At 58.5% G+C, this 18,658-nt stretch overlaps 1 protein-coding gene across 4 annotated transcripts; it reads left to right on the top strand.

Moving 5' to 3' along the window:
- The first annotated feature begins 93 nt into the window (after positions 1-93).
- On the top strand, positions 94-17,055 carry SHISA7 (shisa family member 7). Of its 4 annotated transcripts, none has more exons than XM_055145258.1 (6): positions 94-299; positions 7,053-7,781; positions 8,903-9,057; positions 9,611-9,673; positions 9,983-10,132; positions 13,116-17,055. In XM_055145258.1, the coding sequence occupies exons 2-6, from the start codon at positions 7,102-7,104 to the stop codon at positions 13,730-13,732; spliced, it is 1,665 nt and encodes a 554-aa protein (XP_055001233.1). In that variant the 5' UTR covers positions 94-299; positions 7,053-7,101; the 3' UTR covers positions 13,733-17,055. The 4 variants fall into 4 exon arrangements, with proteins under 4 accessions (XP_055001233.1, XP_055001232.1, XP_055001235.1 ...); XM_055145257.1 differs by having other exon boundaries at positions 7,053-7,805; XM_055145260.1 differs by lacking the exon at positions 9,611-9,673.
- Positions 17,056-18,658: the final 1,603 nt, after the last annotated feature.

The raw sequence follows: 18,658 nt of genomic DNA, 5'->3' as shown, positions 1-18,658 counted from the left end.
ATTGATATCCTGGCGGGCCCAACCATTCTTGGGTTGGGGGGTACCCCGGGGGCGACTGTGGGGTGCGGGGAGGAGGGCGGTGGGGAGGAGGAGGTGTGTCTTCCGGGCACCCGCGGGAGCGAGGCAGAGGCGCGGGGCGGCCGCGGCGACCTCTGCACAGAGACGAGCTGCGTGCGGGCAGCTTTACACGGCACCGCGCGCGCGCACACGCCCCGCCGGCCAGGCGGGCAGACACGCGCTCGGCCGCCCCCCACGCCGCCGCCCCCGGCACCCCAGGGCTCCCGCGTCCGGAAAGTGAGGTGAGCGCCACCGCACCCCGATGCGGAGGGGGAGACTGAGGCAAGGGGACCGGGAGACGGGAGGGAGGAGACTGGCATGCGGATGAATGGATGAATGGATGGGAAGGACGGACAGCGGCTTCGGAGGGGTCCCTGCCCCCCTAAAGACGCAGGATCCCGGGCATCCACATGGGGCTTCTCGGAATTCTGCAGCCTCTAGGAGTAGGGACCCCCAGTCAGGCCCGCAGCCCTCGAGATTCGCAGTCCTTGCACCCACTCGCCCCCAGCCTGGGGGCCTGAGAAGCAGCTTCTGAGTCTCCAAGTGCCCCAGCATCCCGCCTGCCTGGCTCCGCCAGGGAATTGGAGTCCTCTGGTCCCCCAGGAAGCCCGTCCCGGGTCCCAGGCATCAGGGCGCTCAGCCCCACCTCACCCCACCTTCCAGGAGCCCTGGGGACCGGGCGTCGGCGCCCCCGGCCCCCGCCTTCCGGATCCAGGTGTCCCCCCTCCTCACCCGCAGCCTTCAGCAAGGCGTCTCGGAGGCCGAGCTCGCGTCGCCATGGCAACAGGAGTCTATTTTGCGCTGGGAACACACAGCTCCCGCCGCAGCGCCCCCCCACCGCCCCCCCCAACCTGGACCGCGGGCGGGGTCCGCTAGAGGGTCGGGGGTCGGGGGAGGTCCAGAGGGGAGAACCCCGGGCAGCGAGGCGAGGGAGAGACGCGGAGAGCGGGAAAGGTGGGGCGGGGGCAGGCAGCGCGCGGGCCGAGAAGGAGGCGCCCCCAGAGAGCCGGGACCTCAGGATAGGGCCAGCGAGGAGGGGAGACGCAGGGAGAGGCTCGGGGTTGCGCGGCTGGCTGCGGGGTGGGGGCGCTCTGAGGGTGGCGCGGGCCCCTCGCCCCTGGCCGGGCACGTCGGGCGGCCGTCTGGCGCGACATCCTGGGATGGGCTCCGCACGTCTCGGACCCTTCTGCAGACCCTCTTGTCACCGCAGCTCCCTGCAACGGCATGGTCGGCGCCCTCCCTGCTGGGAGCTGTTCCCAGCCCCCTCCACCCCACCCCCCACCTCGCTCCCGGCTCCCTGTCACCCAGCACACCCACAGCTGCGGACCCTTCAGCCCAGCACCTTGGATAGGGACCAGGCCTGGTGCTTCCTGGTCTCTACCTTCTCCGCACCTTCACTCCATCTCTCCCTTCTTGGGGTCCCTGTCCCCCTCTCTCTCCGTTGCTGACCCTCCCTCTGGGTTTCTGTTCCCCTCTCTGGGTCCCTGTACCCCTCTCTGGGTCTCTGCCACCCCCTTGGGTTCTGTCACCCCCTCTTTGGCTCTGTCCCCCTCTCTCTGGGTCTCTGTCCCCCCTCTCTCTAGGTCACTGTCCCTCCTCTGAATCTGTCCCCCTCTCTTGATTTCTGTCCCTCTCTCTGGGGCTCTGCTCCCCCCCCCGTATGTTCCCCTCTTGGTCTCTGTCCGTCTCTCTGGGTCTCTGTCCCCCTCTCTCACTGGGTCCCTGTACCCCTTCTCTTAGGGTGTCTGTTCCCTCCCTCCCTGACCTCCCTCTTTTGAAGTCTCTGTCCCCCATCCCTATCCCCCTCTCTCTGTGTCTTTGTCCCCTTATCTCAGGGTTCCTGTCTCCCTCTCTGGGTCTCTCGCCCACTCTCTTTGCAGTACCCGAGCCCCCTAGACTCCCACTCCACCTGGCTCTGGACAGCTGGAGAGGGAAGGAGGGAGAGGGGGTGGCCACAGCAGAGCAGGCTGGAGAGAGGGTGCTCAGGAGCTGGGACAGGTGGGGACAGCTCCTAGATGGCTGCTCCCATCTGGCCCGTCTGCGAGTGTGTGTCCAGTCGTGGGTGGGTCCCGGTGTGTATGGGGGAGACAGTGCCGGCCCTCCAGCCCTGAGCGGCATGTAGCCACTCCCAGCTGTGTGGAGGAAAGCGCTTCTGGGAGAGAGTGTGATGGGTGGGGTTGCCCGTGTCTGGGGGTGTGCCTGTGGGGGTGTTACATGTCACCTGTCACAGGCCTGCTCAGACACCCCCGGGCCTGGGGCTGTGGCAGGTACGGTCCTTGGGGAGATGTGTGGGGCTTTGAACAGCTGAGGGTGATGCTGAGGACTTTGCCCATCAGTCCTGGGACAGTGATGTCCCATGTCCTGTCCCTCAGGGGTAAGGGCAGAAGGTTCCCATCCTCATGTCTGGACTCAGCAAAGTCACATCTTCCGGTTGTGCGCAGTTGCAGGAGGCTGTGGGACTCAGCTGAGCGATAGCTCATGTGCCAGAACTGCACTGGCCTGCAGCCTGGACGCAGATGAGATCAGGGTGCCCCCCACCCCGTATCTGCTGAGGGCAGGCAGCTGTCTCCTGATGTGAGTTTGAAAAGGGGCCTCTTCCCACACCGAGTAGCCCCACCAGCAAATGTACCTCAGGGGTTAGAGCTGAGCGGTCCCGGACCCCCCTCCCTGGGCAGTGCCCTACCTGCTGGCCCTTCCAGAGCCCTCACTGACAGTCTAGGCACTTGATTGTGCACAGGTGCCTCTGCTGGCCTGTCCGAATGCCCTGCATGGCACAAAGGCATCCATGGTCACAGGCACAGGTGTCCCAAGTTGCAGGGAAACCTCCAGCCTCTTGGATCACATGTCATCTGGAACATCCATGCTATGTGTCAGGGTTAGGCAGCACCCTCCCCCCACCCTACGCCTAAGCATGCACAGATTCAACGCCTACTGTGTGTCAGGCGCGTGCGCACACAATGGGGACTCCTGCCACAGACTCCAGTCCACCTTCGGGCAGCTAAGAGTCCATTGGGTTTGGTCAGAACATGAGTAAGGTGACAATGGAAAGGGGGCAGGCATGGCTGCGGGCAGGATCAACCAGGGAGCAGGGGTGCCAGGCGTGCACCTCACTCCTGCAGCCCCAGCCCCAGTGCTGCTGTGAACCGACAGGACTTCGCTGCATGAGCATGTGAGGCCACCTGAAAGGAGGGAGGAGCGGGCCAGGCCTTGACAAAGGGGCTCCTGGGCAAAGGGAAGGGCATATCAGCTTTGGAAGGGGGGTGCCCAGTGGGGCAGGGCCTGAGCACACTGCAGCTCCACTGCTCCTGGCCCTGTGGGGCTTTGGGATTTCTTTCCTTTGAGGTAAAATACAGGTTGCCTCAAAAAATGGCCCATTTCATTTGGTTTGGGGGCCACACTCCTTGCAGTGCTCTGGGCCGGTGCTCTAGGACCCATGCAGTGCAGGTACCAGACCTGGGGGGTTCAGGCCAAGCTCAGGTTCCTATGCTTTGAGCCCCAAATTGGCCATTTGAATGAACTTCTGTGTGCGTGTGCATGTGTATGTGTGTCAGTATGTTTGTGTGTGCATGTCAGTGAGTGTGCCTATCAGTATGTGTGTATGTGTGAGTGCATATGTGTGTATGCATATTTGTGGGGGTGGGGCGTATGTCAGTGTGTGTTACATGAGTGCTTGAGTGCATGTGATGTTGGGGAGGGGCCCAGGACCTTGTGCAGTTCTGCATTCTCCCCAAGGGACTCCGGGGCTCACCCACCTTCCCATGGGGGGTTCACACTCTCAGCTGAGGCACCTGTCCATGGCGGGGTGCTCATGGGGTGGACTTGCTGCAGTGCTCATCACATCTGCATGTCCTGGCCCTTGCACCCACTCATTTCTCTCAGTTGGGATGCTTGTGGGGTGTGGGCCCCGCTAGAAGTCACCTGCAGTGCTGAAGACCGCAGGCAGCACTGCCATTGTGCATATGGGGCCCAAGGATTTGAACTCATGATCACATATATGAGGCTGCGGGGCTCAGACCATGGTTCCTGAGGGTCCTTGGCAGTTTGTGTGAACCCACGTCTTTGGTTCTATGGGGCAGATGCCTGGAAGCGGGATTGCTGATGTCTGGAAAGACTGTTCAGTTTCCAGAAGCCAGCAGCAGGGGGTGGGCCTAGTCCCATGCTGACCCCCACCCAGGAGCCAGGACTTCAGGGGCAGGGCCCAGCTGGAAAGAAGGAACTGAGGTGCAGGCGAGAGGAAGCAAATGCACTCTGAGATGTGGGAGTGTCAGCACCTCGGCCCCGGCCCAACCCAGCTGCATGGCTCTTCTCAGTGCACCCACAGAGGAATGGGACAGCTCTTGAGAGTCCCTGCACCAGCACCCAGTCATGGTAACACTCTTTTTTTTTTGTTTGTTTGTTTGTTTGGGTCACACCCAGCACAGGGGTTACTCCTGGCGGTGGGTGCTCGGGGGACCATATGGGATGCTGGGATTCGAACCCGGGTCGGCCGGGTGCAAGGCAAACGCCCTACCTCTGTGCTATTGCTCCAGCCCTCTTTTTTTTTTTAAATTTTATTTAATTATTCATTTTTTGGGTCACACCCGGTGATGCACAGGGGTTACTCCTGACTCTGCACTCAGGAATTACTCCTGGCAGTGCTCAGGGGACCATATGGGATGCTGGGAATTGAACCCAGGTCGGCCGTGTGCAAGGCAAAAGCCCTACCCGCTGTGCTATCACTTCAGCCCCAACACTCTTCTTTTTTTAATATAAGAGTACTGCTATTTATTCAGCCATTGATTAAGCTGATTGAGTTGTCATGAACTCCACATTACTTTTTTTAAATTCAGAATGTTAATTTTATTTTATTATTATTATTATATTTTTGCTTTTTGGATCACACCTGGCGATGCTAAGGGGTTACTCCTGGCTCTGGAATCAGGAATTACCCCTGGCAGTGCTCAGGGGACCATATGGGATGCTGGGAACTGAACCTGGGTCGGCCACATGCAAGGCAAAAGCCCTACCCGCTGTGCTATCACTTCACCCCTATTATTATTTTTAATCTCCGTGGGATACAGTTACAAAGCTTTCCTGTTTGAGTTTCAGTCATACAATGATCAATCACCCAACCCTCTACCAGTGCACATCTTCCACCACCAAGGTCCCCAGTACCCCCATCTCACCTCTCCCCCTGCCTCTATGGCAATCTCCCCCATACTCTCTTTTGTATTGCTTGCTATGAATAGCGTAATATGTTGTGGGGCTGCGAGAGTGGCTGCATGCTCCTGGAATTCTAAAATTTTAGATAATTAGGATCTGGAGAAATCTCTGCAGTGAGCTGCTTGGTTCAGAGATGGAGCTTTTTTTTGTGTGTCTCTGGATCGTGGCCAGTTAAGGAGCTTAAGTAGCGGCCTGAAGCAGTTTGTTGGCGTGACCTCCAGGGTCCCATGGGGGGTGGATGAAAAGGACTGGCCCATCCCTTATCCCTTGAGGCCTGAAGTTTGCCGTCACTAGTCACTAAACACTAGTCTTAAACCCGAGTACCTGTACTTCTCATTGGGTTCTGGAAGATGGCGGCCACCAGGGTTTTTAGGGGCATCCCCTGGAAGGATGACGCCTGCCCCTGTCTGAGGCACCCTGGTGAAGTCGGCCTGGCTTAAAGTCCAGAGGCATCTCTGTAGAGAGCTGCTTGGTTCAGAGATTCTTCTGCGCTGTAACACTTCCACCCCACCATGCCATTCTGTTGCCCCAAGCATCCATCTTTAGCAGGTGGGGAGCCAGGTTCCCAATCTGTGTCCCCAAGTCCATGCCCGTGGACTGGCCCTGGCCCCCACTGGAAAAATCCACCCCACAAAGAGACCAGGGCAGGGGCAGGGGGTGGCCCACCCCACTTCCTTAGTGGCAGGGGAATGGCAGAGGAGCGCCCCAGCCATGCCTGGGGCATGTGTGGTTCTGTCTGGCTTGGCACTGGTTCTGTGATGTCCAGCAGAGTGACGAGCGCTGAGGGGACCCAGTGGTGCCCTAGATGCTCCGCTCTGATCCACATCTTACAGAGGAGCCAACTGGGGCCTCCGGAAACAATCCCCTCAGGGGCTCCCCTATGTGGTCTGAGTCTGAATGGGACTGGAGGGGTGGGGAGAGGCAGCCTACCCTCCCAGCCTTTCTTCCGTCCAGAAACAGCCTCCGCAAACACTTCCTGCCTGGTCATGGCACAGCTGAAGCTGCTCTCAGCACTCACATACCCACCATTTGGGGGTCCGTGTCCACAGACAGGGAAACAGGCACAAAGGGCTGGGCAAGAGGCTGTCCAGCTTCAGGAGTGGCAGATGGAGGACTAAGGGACAAAGCCTTCCGATCAGAGACTTGGAGTAGGATGAATGTGTGAGACAGACGGACGCAGAGGAACAGCACTGGGGTATCAGCCTGAACAGGATTGACCAGCATGGGGTGGGTTGGCTAAGCCAGTGCTCTGCAGGGGCACCTTGCCTGGGGCGGGGCATGGTCAGCTCTTGCTCCTGGCACCCCATCCTGCCCCCACTGTGTAACACCCACATGACACAATGGGGCAGCCATGCCCAGATCACCCTCCCTGAGGCCCTTCTGCAAACTTAGGTTCTGAGTGTCAGGGTCAGAGGGCGGTGCAGGAGGGAGGGGCTGGCTGAGCACATGACTGACCTGGGTTCCATCTCCAGCACCACCTAGGGTCACTCCTGAGCACTGAGCCAGGAGTGACCCCTGAGCACCGCTGGGTGTGGCCCCCATAAGAACTTCTCAACTCCGCTCTCTTTCTCCCCCACCTCCTTCTCTCCTCCTGCTCCCGACTCCACCCACCCGGCCCCCACACGGGTCCCTGACATTCCCTCCCTGTGTGCACATTGTCACTGCTTCCCATGTCCACATTCCCTCTGTTCTCTCGCCTCCTGCCGCCCTCTGGGCACCCCAACTTTGGGCTCATCTTTCCTGTCCATCCCGCTGCACCTCCCCGCTGCATCCCACTCCCCTCCGCCCTGCAGCCTCGGCTCTCCCAAGCCTGGCGGCCCTGGCCGGCCTCCTGCGCGCCCCATGCCGGCCCTCCTGCTCCTCGCGACCCTCCTGCTCCTGGCCTCCGCCCACCCGGCTGGGGCGCGCCCAGCCAACGCCACGACAGCTGAGGCCGCAGGCCCGCTGCCCGCCCTCCTGGCGCACCTGAGGCGCCTGACCGGGGCGCTGACGGGCGGCGGGGGCGCGGCGGGCTCCGGCGGCGCCAATGGCTCGAGGGCCGGTGCCGGCGGCGGGGCGGGCGCGGCGGCCAGGGCGCCCCCGCCGGCCGAACTGTGCCACGGCTACTACGACGTCATGGGCCAGTACGACGCCACCTTCAACTGCAGCACCGGCTCCTACCGCTTCTGCTGCGGCACGTGCCACTACCGCTTCTGCTGCGAGCACCGCCACATGCGCCTGGCGCAGGCCTCCTGCTCCAACTACGACACGCCGCGCTGGGCGACCACGCCGCCACCGCTGGCCGGGGGCGCCGGGGGCGCTGGGGGTGTGGGCGGGGGGCCCGGGCCCGGCCAGGCCGGGTGGCTGGAAGGGGGCCGGGCGGGGGGAGCCGGGGGGCGGGGGGGCGAGGGCCCGGGGGGCAGCACGGCCTACGTGGTGTGCGGGGTCATCAGCTTCGCCCTGGCAGTGGGCGTCGGCGCCAAAGTGGCCTTCAGCAAAGCGTCCCGTGCGCCCAGGGCGCATAGGGAGATCAACGTGCCCAGGTGTGTGAGCGCAGCTGACCGAGGGTAGGGAGCCTGGGGACAGGGCCTGGGTGTGGTTTGGGGTCTGTGGGCGGGAGCGGTGGGGGCGGGGTCTGGCCGGGGGCGGGAGCATAGCATTGGGAGGCGGAGCCAGAGAGGTTTTTCCCCTTCCCAACCCCCAGCAGTCCAGTGTCCCTGAGGCTCAGGTCCTTATTCGCATTGAACAGGTATTTCCTGAGCACTTGCTGTGGCACAAACAGGTGGCCGTAGGACCCCGGGCAAGTGGCCTAGCCTTTCTGGGAGACATCTGCAGAGACAGATCACCCCTTAGGACTGTGATGCATGAACAGAATCAGTTCACGTCCAGTCCTGGCCCATGGTCAGTCCAGTACCAGGTGGTGGATCCTGTATACCAGCCAGTGCTCAACGGCTGTCTGAAATAGGACAAGGGCAGGGCAGGACAGGACAGGCAGCATGAAGGTTGTCATGAAGTGGTAAGGAAAGTCAGCTCTGCTCAGGGGTCTCTTAGAAGGGAGGGGGACTCCGTGAGGGGAAGGGCACCCAGGGGAGGCTGGGCATGGGGTGGAGGCCAGTTAGGAGACCTCAGTCTTGGCTGAAGAGAAGGGCAGGGCGGGCCACTCCCATGGCGAGTGGTCCAGTGTGAGGGACTCCAACAGCAAGGCTGCCAAGGGTGGGCCAGAGAGAGCAGAAGGGGCCGAGCACAAGCGTCACATGCAAGAGACACAGCTGGGGTTCCAGGCACTGCGAATGTCCCCAGGACTGACCCTGAGCTCTGAGCACCATGAGGTGTACACCCCACAAATACAGGGGGAAAATGCAAAGGGGCACACAGGGAAACTGAGGTGCAGGCAGAGATAATTCTGAGGTTAGGGAGGATGCACCAGAGCCACACAGAGCAGAGGGCACACAGGAACCCCAGACAGTACAGACAAACCAAGATCCAGGGCCTTGGGGAGGTACAGGGTCAGAAGGACAGGAGCGATGGGTATGGTCAGCCATGAGAGGGCATGGCCAGCGGCCAGGGGCAGCTGACAAAAACCCCCAAAGATAAGAATAGGGAGGGACAGAGGCCCTCTCACCAGTTCTACCCCTGCCCACTGACCATCCCGCTATCCCCCTAGGGCACTGGTGGACATTCTGAGACATCAGGCGGGACCTGGGAGCCGCCCGGACCGCACCCGGAGCAGTTCCCTAACCCCAGGGATTGGGGGCCCTGACAGCATGCCCCCTCGGACGCCCAAGAGCCTCTACAACACCGTGAAACCCTCCAATCTCGGTGAGCCTGACTCTGGCCCCACCCCACCACAGACCAGGCCCTGCCTCCCTGGAGGGGCTCAGCAGGGAGTGGGGTCTTCTTGGGTTGGTACCTGGAATGCCCTAAAGATCTCTACTGAGACATTCTCAGCCTCTGCACTGAGAAACTGCAGGTCAGACCCACCCACCCCCAGATATGCCTTTGAACACAACTGTGAATGTGTTCACCTGATGAATTTGTCAGATGGGGGCCAGATAGCCTTGTGGGTCAAACTGGAAGGGTTTGGGTGGCATTTAGAAGGTAGAGCCATTTGAGTTGTGTTCTGAGGAATGAGTAAGAGTTCTTCAGGAACAAAGGGAAGAAAGGCCTGAAAGCAGAGTGAAGTCCCTTGGTGGGGAAAGGGCCAGACAGATGTCGGAGTACTGAGGATGGACAAAGGCTGTGGCAGGGGCTCCTATCCAGGGGTATGCAGGTATGCTGGACCAGGGAGGAGCAGGATTGGGGAGCAGGCTCCTGCCACAGCACCCCTGCAGCAGTGGCCCTGACCTCCATCCCCCTCTCCATCTCCCCCCAGATAATCTGCACAACTACCTGCACCTGAATGTCAATAGCCCCAAGCACCATGCCGCCACACTGGGTATGGACAGACCATTGGGACACAGGGTGGGGGGCAGGGAACAGCTGCCTCTGGGGTCAAGGGGAAGCCCTGTGCTCTTGCCAGTCCAGGGGTCTGTTTCCTCACTAGATGCACAGGCACTAATCAGTCTCCTACCCAGGTGCTGGGGAGTGCAGGTCTGAGGGAGGGAGCGGTGGGTTCTGAATCCAGGGCCTGAGGGAGGAGTCTTCAGGAGTCTAGATCCTTGGGTCTGAGGGAGAACTAGGCACCTGAGGTCTGGGACCCAGGGTCTGAGGGAGGGCCACACTGACCAACTCTGACCCCCTCCAGACTGGCGGGCAGCCCCTCCACCCAGCCCCTCCTTGCACTACTCCACACTGTCGTGCTCCCGGTCCTTCCACAACCTCTCCCACCTGCCCCCGTCCTACGAGGCTGCTATGAAATCGGAACTCAACCGCTACTCTTCGCTCAAGAGGCTGGGTGAGTACAGGGGCGGGTAGGGCAAGTGGAGGTGAGTACAGGGCCTGCCTGGTTCAGCACCACGGATAGTGACCAGCTGAGGTTTCCTTGGGTTTCTAGCCAAGTTGTTCCAGAACTGGCTCAGGAAATTTTTTGTTATTGGACGTGTGTGTGTGTGTTGGGGAGGGGGGTCATGCCCAGTGCTCAGGGGTTCTCTCTGTTCAGAGACTACTGCCATCAGGGCTGGGAGTACCGTGTGCTGCCTGGGGTGAAAAAAGGCTTCCCTAAGAAAACCCCGTGTGTGCAGCTCTGAGCAAGTTTCAGCCCATCTTGGATCATTTTCTATCAGAATTACACGGGCCACTTGTTTTTTGATACTTTTTTTTGGGGGGGTAACACCCGGCGATGCACAGGGGTTACTCCTGGCTCATGCACTCAGGAATTACTCCTGGCAGTGCTTGGGGGACCATATGGGATGCTGGGAATCAAACCCGGGTTGGCCGTGTACAAGACAAACGACCTACGCACTGTGCTATCACTCCAACCCAGCGTGGGCCACTTTTCAAGAGTGCAAACTAATGCACGCGCGCATGTGTGCACACACACACACATACACACACAGATGCACACACCACCTTTACAGACAAAATAAATGGTGTGATCCCTGAGCACAGAGCAGTAGTAAGCCCTGAGCATCACCAGATGTGGCCCCAAACCAGAAATAAGTAAAAGAAATGCAGGTCAGAGTGATAATACAGCAAGTACAGCAGGAAGGGAGCTTGCCTTGCATGCAGCTGACCAGGTTCAATCCATCCTATATGGTTCCCCAAATCCACCAGGAGTAATTCCTGAATGCAGAGCCAGGAATAACTCATGAGCACTCCCAGGTGTGGCCCAAAAAGGAAAAAAATTGCCATTTAGCCAAAATAAGGAAATTAACTATCTGGTTTGACAATGGGGAGGTCGTGAGCTTCGAGTGAGGCTGGAGGCAGGTGAGCAGAGCTGACCCCCAGATTCCAAGCTCTCCCCTCTCTCCTGGATTGCCTTCATTTCCAGACACCTCCTCTCTTCCTGGTGCCACCATAAAAGCGTCTCCCCTAATTCCATCAGAGAGGCCCCTGAGCATGTCACTGTGGCTCTCAGTGGTGTCCCAGGCTCAGAGGCCTCTCCTAGCACAGCGTCCTAGAATTAAGAACTGGCAACTTAGAACTAAGAACTTCTGGGATTTGTATTCATATTTTTATGACCCAGGAGCACACATATATAAAGGGTTTTTTTTTATGACCCAGGAGCACACATATATAAAGGGTTTTTTTTTTTTGAGGAGGAGGAGGGGTTGGGGACCAGATGAGGTTCTGGGACTAGAACCCCAGGTCCACTGTGTGCAACGTGAGTGCCTTGCCCACTGTATCTCCAGCCCCCGTATATGTTAAAACAAAACAAAACATGTTTTTCATGATAGGAAAGCATTGAAACTTGTTGCTAAGGCCATTTTCTAACATGTGCAAGATAGGCAAAGCTGTGGATGAACCTGCTCTCGTCACTCAACACGTGGTTCTTCATTACTCACTCCTCCGCCCACTTCAGCCTGGGCGGATTATTTTATCTTTGAATTTATTTTCGTTTTTGGGCCACCCTCAGCTATGCTCAGGGCTTACTCCTGGCCGGGCTCAGGGAACCATCATAGGGTGCTGAGAATCAAACCCAAGTTGGGTCCTTGTAAAGTAAATGCTCTGCCTACCGTACCATCACTCAGGCCCCTTTAAAAAAATCCACTTATTTTTGTTTTTGTTTTTGTTTTTTTTTTTTTTTTGGTTTTTTTTGGTCACACCTGGCGATGCACAGGGGTTACTCCTGGCTCTTCACTCAGGAATTACTCCTGGCGGTGCTCAGGGGACCATATGGGATGCTGGGATTAGAACCCGGGTCGGCCGCGTGCAAGGCAAACGCCCTACCCGCTGTGCTATCTCTCCAGCCCCAAATCCACTTATTTTTGGTTTCAGGGCCACACCTGTTTACAGGCTGCTCCTGGTTCTGTACTGGGGGGGCAGCGGGAAGGGCTGGTGGTACAGGTGACCCTTATGTGGTGCCAGGAATCGAATCAGGGTCTACAGTGTGCAAGGACCTGAAAACCCCTGAATTATCTCTTTGGCCCCTGGATGGCTCCCCAAGCCATGCCAAGAGTAAGCCATGCCAGGAGTGATCCCCAAGTACAGAGCCAGGAATAACACCTGAGCAGCATGAAGTATGGCCAGAAAAACAAAACCAAACGAACAAAAAACAAGCCACTGGTATTGGGTCATTGCATCCACAAACACCTCAACAGCATACAGGAAGCTGAGACAAAATTTTGCACGCAGGGTCGGAGCTACAGTACAGTGGAGAGGGCACTAGCCTTGCATGCAAATGACCTGAGTTCCATCCCTGGCATTCCATGTGGTTCCCCAATCCTGGCCAGAAGTGCAGAGCCAGGAGTAAGTCCTGAACACTGCTGGGTGTGACCCAAAAAATAATCTTGGGAGCTGATTATTTGTGATGGAGGGGGGCTGCTGATAATTTGGTCCCAAAGCAGGGCATTGCTTCAGCCACTCAGCCACGTGGCTGAGCTGCAAACTTGATAGAGATCCCTAGAGGGTGAACAGAAGAGGAGACCAGCAGGCGGGAATCGGCTGTGCTTAGAGCCACAGTGCTGGGATCTGCTTGTCTTGGTTTCACCCCCGGTACCGCAAATGATCCCCGAGCACCTGCAGGGGTTGTGCAACACCTCTCCCCAAAGAAGGATGCTCTGAAGGAAAAAACGCACCCCTGGCCCAAACATTCCGGCAGATGCGGGAGGCGGGGTGTGGGGTGTGGAGGGGGAGGGGGGACCTTCCGGGGTATGAGGCGTGTGAGGAAGGGCCAGGGTAGACTGGCGCCTTTGTGGGCGGGGCACTCGGTGGAGCTGGTATCCTCGTAGGCGGGGCGCTCGGTGGGCGGGGCACCCACTGGGGCTTTTCTCCCACAGCCGAGAAGGACCTGGACGAGGCCTACCTGAAGCGGAGGCCCCTGGAGATGGCCCGCGGGACGCTGCCCCTGCACGCACTGCGGCGGCCGGGCACCGGGGGCGGCTACCAGCTGGACGGCTGGGGCGGCCCTGAGGAGCTGGGCCTGGCGCCCGCGCCTCACCCGCGCCGGGTCATGTCGCAAGAGCATCTGCTGGGCGACTCAGCCCGGGCGCGCTGCGAGTTCACGCTGCCGCGCGCGCGACTCGTATCCCAGGAGCACCTGCTGCTGTCATCACCCGACGCGCTGCGCCAGAGCCGCGAGCACCTGCTGTCGCCACCGCGCAGCCCGGCGCTGCCCCCCGAGCCCGCGGGGCGCGCCGGCCTGGCCGCCTCGCACTCCAACCTGCTGCTGGGGCCCGGGGCCCCCCCCACGCCTCTGCACGGGCTGCACGCGCACCACCACCACGCGCTGCACGGCTCCCCGCAGCCTGCCTGGGTGGCAGATGCGGGCGGGGGCACGCTGGCGCGCAGGCCACCCTTCCAGCGCCAGGGCACGCTGGAGCAGCTGCAGTTCATCCCTGGCCACCACCTGCCGCAGCACCTGCGCACTGCCAGCAAGAACGAGGTGACGGTCTGAGCCCAGCTCAGCCGTCCCGCCTCCGGGGGCCCTGGGGCGCCACTGGCAGGGCACAGCTGCCTTTGAGGACTGAGGGTTGGGGGTCCTGGGCTCCACCCTTCGGGGCGTGGCCTTCCTTAGATTCCCCCGCCTCGGCTCTGATGCCTTCCCTAACATGGCGTCATCACAGAGGAAGCCCTGCCGGAAGCCACCTTTCAGTCCTGGCCAAGACACCCCACACACACAGTGTCCTAGCAGAGACCACGGCTTGAACTATGACATCACCCCAGTACAAAGACTCCTCCCTGTTGACATCAGTGCAGAGACACCCCTCACTAGCGTGGGAGTCACCAGGAAAGTAATTCCTTCAATAATGTCATCGCTCCACGGACAAAGCCATCTTCCTAGACAGCAGGCCTCCTCCCTCCGACTTCCTTCCGTGATGCCATCACCTGAGAAGGTGCCCTGCACCATCATCAGAGGGACTGTGCCATCGCAGGGATGACAGCCACACATGGGTTATGTTCGGGACACCTCTGGAGGATGCTGGGGAACAGCCCCTGAGAAGGAGGGGCTCCCAGAGGCAGTGCCCACAATAGGGCGCTAAAGAGTGTCCCCCATCCCTTCTGGAAGGGTCTCCCCAGGGACTACACCGCTCCCATACTGTGATGTCATCCCAAAATACTGCCACTGTTGCAGAGCTTTCCCCGGTGACGGCTTCACCAGAGCAGTCACCTGCTCCCCACGTGACTTAATTGGCAGTTCCTTGCCATGACTGACTGCACTGGATACTCCCTTTAAAGGGCAGATGTTCCTTGAGTCCTGCCCTTTGCAGAGATGTCACTTCCTGTGGGACTCTGGAAGGTCAGCAGCCCTGTTTGCTTCTGCCTCAAGATTTTCACAAGCCTGGGACTCTAGGTGGCCCTCTGGCTGGCCTCACTTCTTCCTGCCATAACTGCAGAGCTAGGCACCTCTGTCAACAAAGTCCTGGCCTCCTGCTGGGGAGGGACACATGCATCAAACTTGCTGATGACATCATCAGTACCTCAAGACTTCCACCACTCATGATGGCATGGTGTTTGGGGTCAATGCAAGCCATGCCTGATGACAGCATTTCCCTCTAACCTGTGTGTGTGTGTGTTGCAGGGGGGGGGGGGGTTTCATCTCCCACAACCCAGCACAACTGTGGTCTCCTTCTCTTTCTTCATATTTTACCACCCCATATCTTGGCACCATTTCTGAGGGATCTCAGAGCCAAGGGGGTGACATTCTTTCATGACTTGCAACCATGGTGGATTCACTGTGGCTGATGGGACACTCTACTAGGATCTTCAAGGATGGATGCTAGCCCCATTCCTCACAGTCCCACCATCATCACAATTCACAATCATGGTGTCTTATTGGGACCTAACTCCAACCATGATGTCTGTCATCCCCTTCCTAGATCCACTTCATCCACAGCACCATCACCTCCCAGAATGCATTCAACCATGTCTGTCATCACCTCCCTAAATCCAATTCAACCAGGGCATCATCACTTCCCTGGATCCACTTTAACCACAGCATCATGCCTCCAGGATGATCACCTCCCAGGGTAAACTTCAACCACAGTGTCATTACTTCTCATGATGCACTTTGACCACAGTGCCATCACCTCCCAGGGTATACTTCATTCACAGTGTCATCACCTCTGGATCCATTTCAACCATGGCATCATAAGCTCTCTGGATTAGCCCATCCATTTCAACTATATATGCCACTAGGTTCCATTCCAAGCCTGGAATCAGCATCATTCCGAAGCCCTGGAACCCAATGGTGGCCTCATCTTCTAGGGTCCATCATCTGGGAGCCACCGTGCCAGGATCCCCATAACCATAGCTGATCACCGCCCATGGCCCACAGCAGACTGCGTCCTCATTCACCAGGACCCTGACGGGGAGACCCGCCCTCCAATGTGTCCACTGTCATCTGGGCTCACTCTGCACCACAGCTATTCCCAGAAGGGCAGCCAGCACAAGGCTCCATTTTCCTGGGGTCTCAAAAGCAGACTCAGGTGGGACGCCATAATAGCATCATCCCGGCTCTGGTCCTTGATGTCACTGCCTCCATCCGTACGCAGACATCTGCAGTAGCTCCAACAGACTAGGACTGGGCGAGCACCCTGTCCCGCTCCTGAGGAGGGCATCCAAGTTCCTCCTGACAACTCACTGCCCTCCTCCCACCATGTGATGGTGACAGGGTCAACGCAGAGACCTCCTTTGTCACTGGAAGTGCATTCCAGCCCATGAATGATGTCACTGCTCTAGTCCACTCCCTGTCACTTGGACTACCCCATGGGAGCAGAGAGCCTGAGAGCTGACCAACTCCCTAGGGCTTCTGGATGTCTTCTGCTCCCCTGCTTGGAGCACAGTGTCCCCCTGGAAAGCCACAGGAGAGTGCCACCCTGGGGACGGAGCAGTGTCTGCTCTTCCTGATCTGTCCCCACCCCCTCCTCCAGGGGCTCCAGATGCCCCAGTACCCCATCCCCATTGTACATAGCCATGTTATGGGGGCGGCCATTTCCCCCACTCTTAAAGGGCTACATGCCCCCCTCTCCCAGCCCCCAAGGCGAGGTGGGGGGGGCTCTTCTTCCTCCTTGGGCCGTCCTCTCTATCTCCCCTCCAATCCTGGCACCTCTGCTGGGAGTCACCCCCCTGCCCAAGGACTGGGTCCCAGTGCCCCTTTTCCAGCTCCATGCTTAGTTGTCCACGGGGCTCTAGGGTCCCCCTTTGCCCTCACTGCGACCCCAGACTGACTGACTTCCCTGGAGAGCAACAGGGATGCCTGCCTGCCCGCCCTCAGTCTGCCCTCTGCTCCTGCTCCATGGCACTCCCTGCTTCCTCCAGCCCACCAACTGGGGGGTGAGGCCTCTCAGCTTTTGTATGCATCCCCTCAACTTGCTCTCTTCCAGATTGGACTCCATGCACCTTGCCCTTTTCCCCTCTCACCCAGGCACTGGTTGCCTGACCCTGGGGCCTTGACCTCTGGTCACTAGTAAAGCCATAGTGGGGAGGTCAGGGAGCTAGGCACGTCAGACCTCCGCAATCTTTTGGAGCTGGGATTCGCCATCTGAGTCTCCCCCATCCCCCCCAAATGCACACAAGCAGGAGCTGTGGGGCCCAGCAGAGAGAAGACAAACATCTCTGGACCAGAAGACCCTCCACCTCTTCTTTCCTGCCCCCTACTCCCCACCCCACCCTGGACTTCCCTCCAGTTCCTTAGCAAGGGCAGTGGCAAAGCTGCGACTTGGTTTTTTTTTTTTTGGTGTTTTTTTTTTTTTTTTTTGAATAAACATGTTTTCCTGATACTGTCTCTACTTTGTTAGGAGGGGAAAGACTCACCTGGGCACTTATGGGCCTGGATGGAGGGTGGGATGTGCAGGCACACAGCTGTGGTGGCCCCAGGCATGGAGCAGAGATGCATGTGCGCACCGTTCACCCCAGCATCACCTATGGTAGCCACTTCCTGTGAGCACCTAAGCCCTAGTCAGCCTGGGCAGTGTCACCCATTCTGTTTGGCTCTGCAGAGGGCTGTTGTCAAAGGGGGTACCGTGGGGGCTCTGCTGGGGCAACCTATGCAGCAGGTCCCTGAGATTACTCCATTTGGTGGGGATCGCATTCAGGTGAGGGGCACACCCACAGATACCTGCTGTTCTGATGCCTTAGATTCAAGGTGCAGCAGACGCCATGTGAGGACTCAGTGTCCAACCCCACCAAACCTCCTTCAAGAACTAGAGTGCACCCACCCCTTCTTGGGCCTGAAAGTCCCAGGCAGAGGGGTGCTGGGTGGGTGGGTTTCCCCTGAGCTGCATTCCCTGGCTCTTTGGCCACCAGAGACACCCCTCTCCACTGGCATCCGTATGTTCAAATTTCCCACTTAGGACAGCTAAGTGAGGGGTCACCCCAGCCACTAGTCTTATAGGCCACCTTGGTTGGGCCCCAGCCTGTGGTATTCAGCTGTGTAAATGCTGGAGCCACCTGTGGTACCCCCTGTACTCTCTCCCACACCCTGCAGATGCCATTGGCAGGTGAGTGGTGCCTCCCTGTGGGCCCTGAGGATTTGACCTTTTCCCACATCTGCGCTTCTGCATTCCAGCCCTGGGAGCTGCTACATCATTGTACCACCAAAAAGAGCACAGAGGGTGGAGCTTGGGGACCCCCCATCCGCCATTGTCACCAGACACCTCCCTTTGCAAACTCTGCGAGCTCCCCTAGCTCCGGCCAGCACTGTGTATGCGTGCTTTTTGGTTTTGGAGTCACACCCAGCTGTGCTCAGGTCTTTCTCCTGGCTCTGCACTCAGGAATCACTCCTAGCGGGATTTGGGGGACCACATGGGATGCCAGGGATGGAACCCAGGAGAGCAAGCTCTTTACCTGCTGGACTATTATCCCAGCCCATTTTTTTTGGGGGGGAGGACATGGGGCCACACCTGATGATGCTCAGGGATCACTCCTGGTGGTGCTCAGAGGACATATGGGATGCTGAAAATCAAATTCAGGTCTGTCACATGCAAGACCCCATATGCTGTGCTACCATTCCATCCCTCCCACCCCCCACACCCATCATTTGTGTTTTTCAGTTTACTTGTCTTTAACTTAGTCCTTTGAGTTAACATCAGTATAGTTACAACATCAGTGCAGTTACAACAGATACCTGTCCAGGTATCGCCTCACCTGGCTCTCCATAGAAATATCCCCCATCAGGGAGCATTTGCAAGGAAGTTGTAGGTGTGGTGCCCACTTTGCTCCCAAAGGGACACTTTTTTTGTTTGTTTGTTTCATACCCAGTGATGCACAGAGGTTACTCCTGGCTCATGCACTCAGGAATTACTCCTGGTGATGCTCGGGAGACCTATAGGATTCTGGGAATTTAACCCAGGTCAGCCGCGTGCAAGGCAAATGCCATACC

Source organism: Sorex araneus, chromosome 8, assembly GCF_027595985.1.
Source record: "Sorex araneus isolate mSorAra2 chromosome 8, mSorAra2.pri, whole genome shotgun sequence".
Classification (NCBI taxonomy): Eukaryota; Metazoa; Chordata; class Mammalia; order Eulipotyphla; family Soricidae; genus Sorex; species Sorex araneus.
The sequence above is the reverse complement of the archived record's forward strand: the minus strand, read 5'-3'. Positions and strand labels throughout refer to the sequence as shown.

Excerpts from the sequence above, each read along its gene's own strand:
- SHISA7 (XM_055145257.1), top strand. The coding sequence starts at position 7,102 with ATGCCGGCCCTCCTGCTCCTCGCGACCCTCCTGCTCCTGGCCTCCGCC. Across the intron at positions 7,806-8,902 it reads GTGAGCGCAGCTGACCGAGG|GGCACTGGTGGACATTCTGA; the intron begins GTAGGGAGCCTG and ends CTATCCCCCTAG. Across the intron at positions 9,674-9,982 it reads GCACCATGCCGCCACACTGG|ACTGGCGGGCAGCCCCTCCA; the intron begins GTATGGACAGAC and ends GACCCCCTCCAG.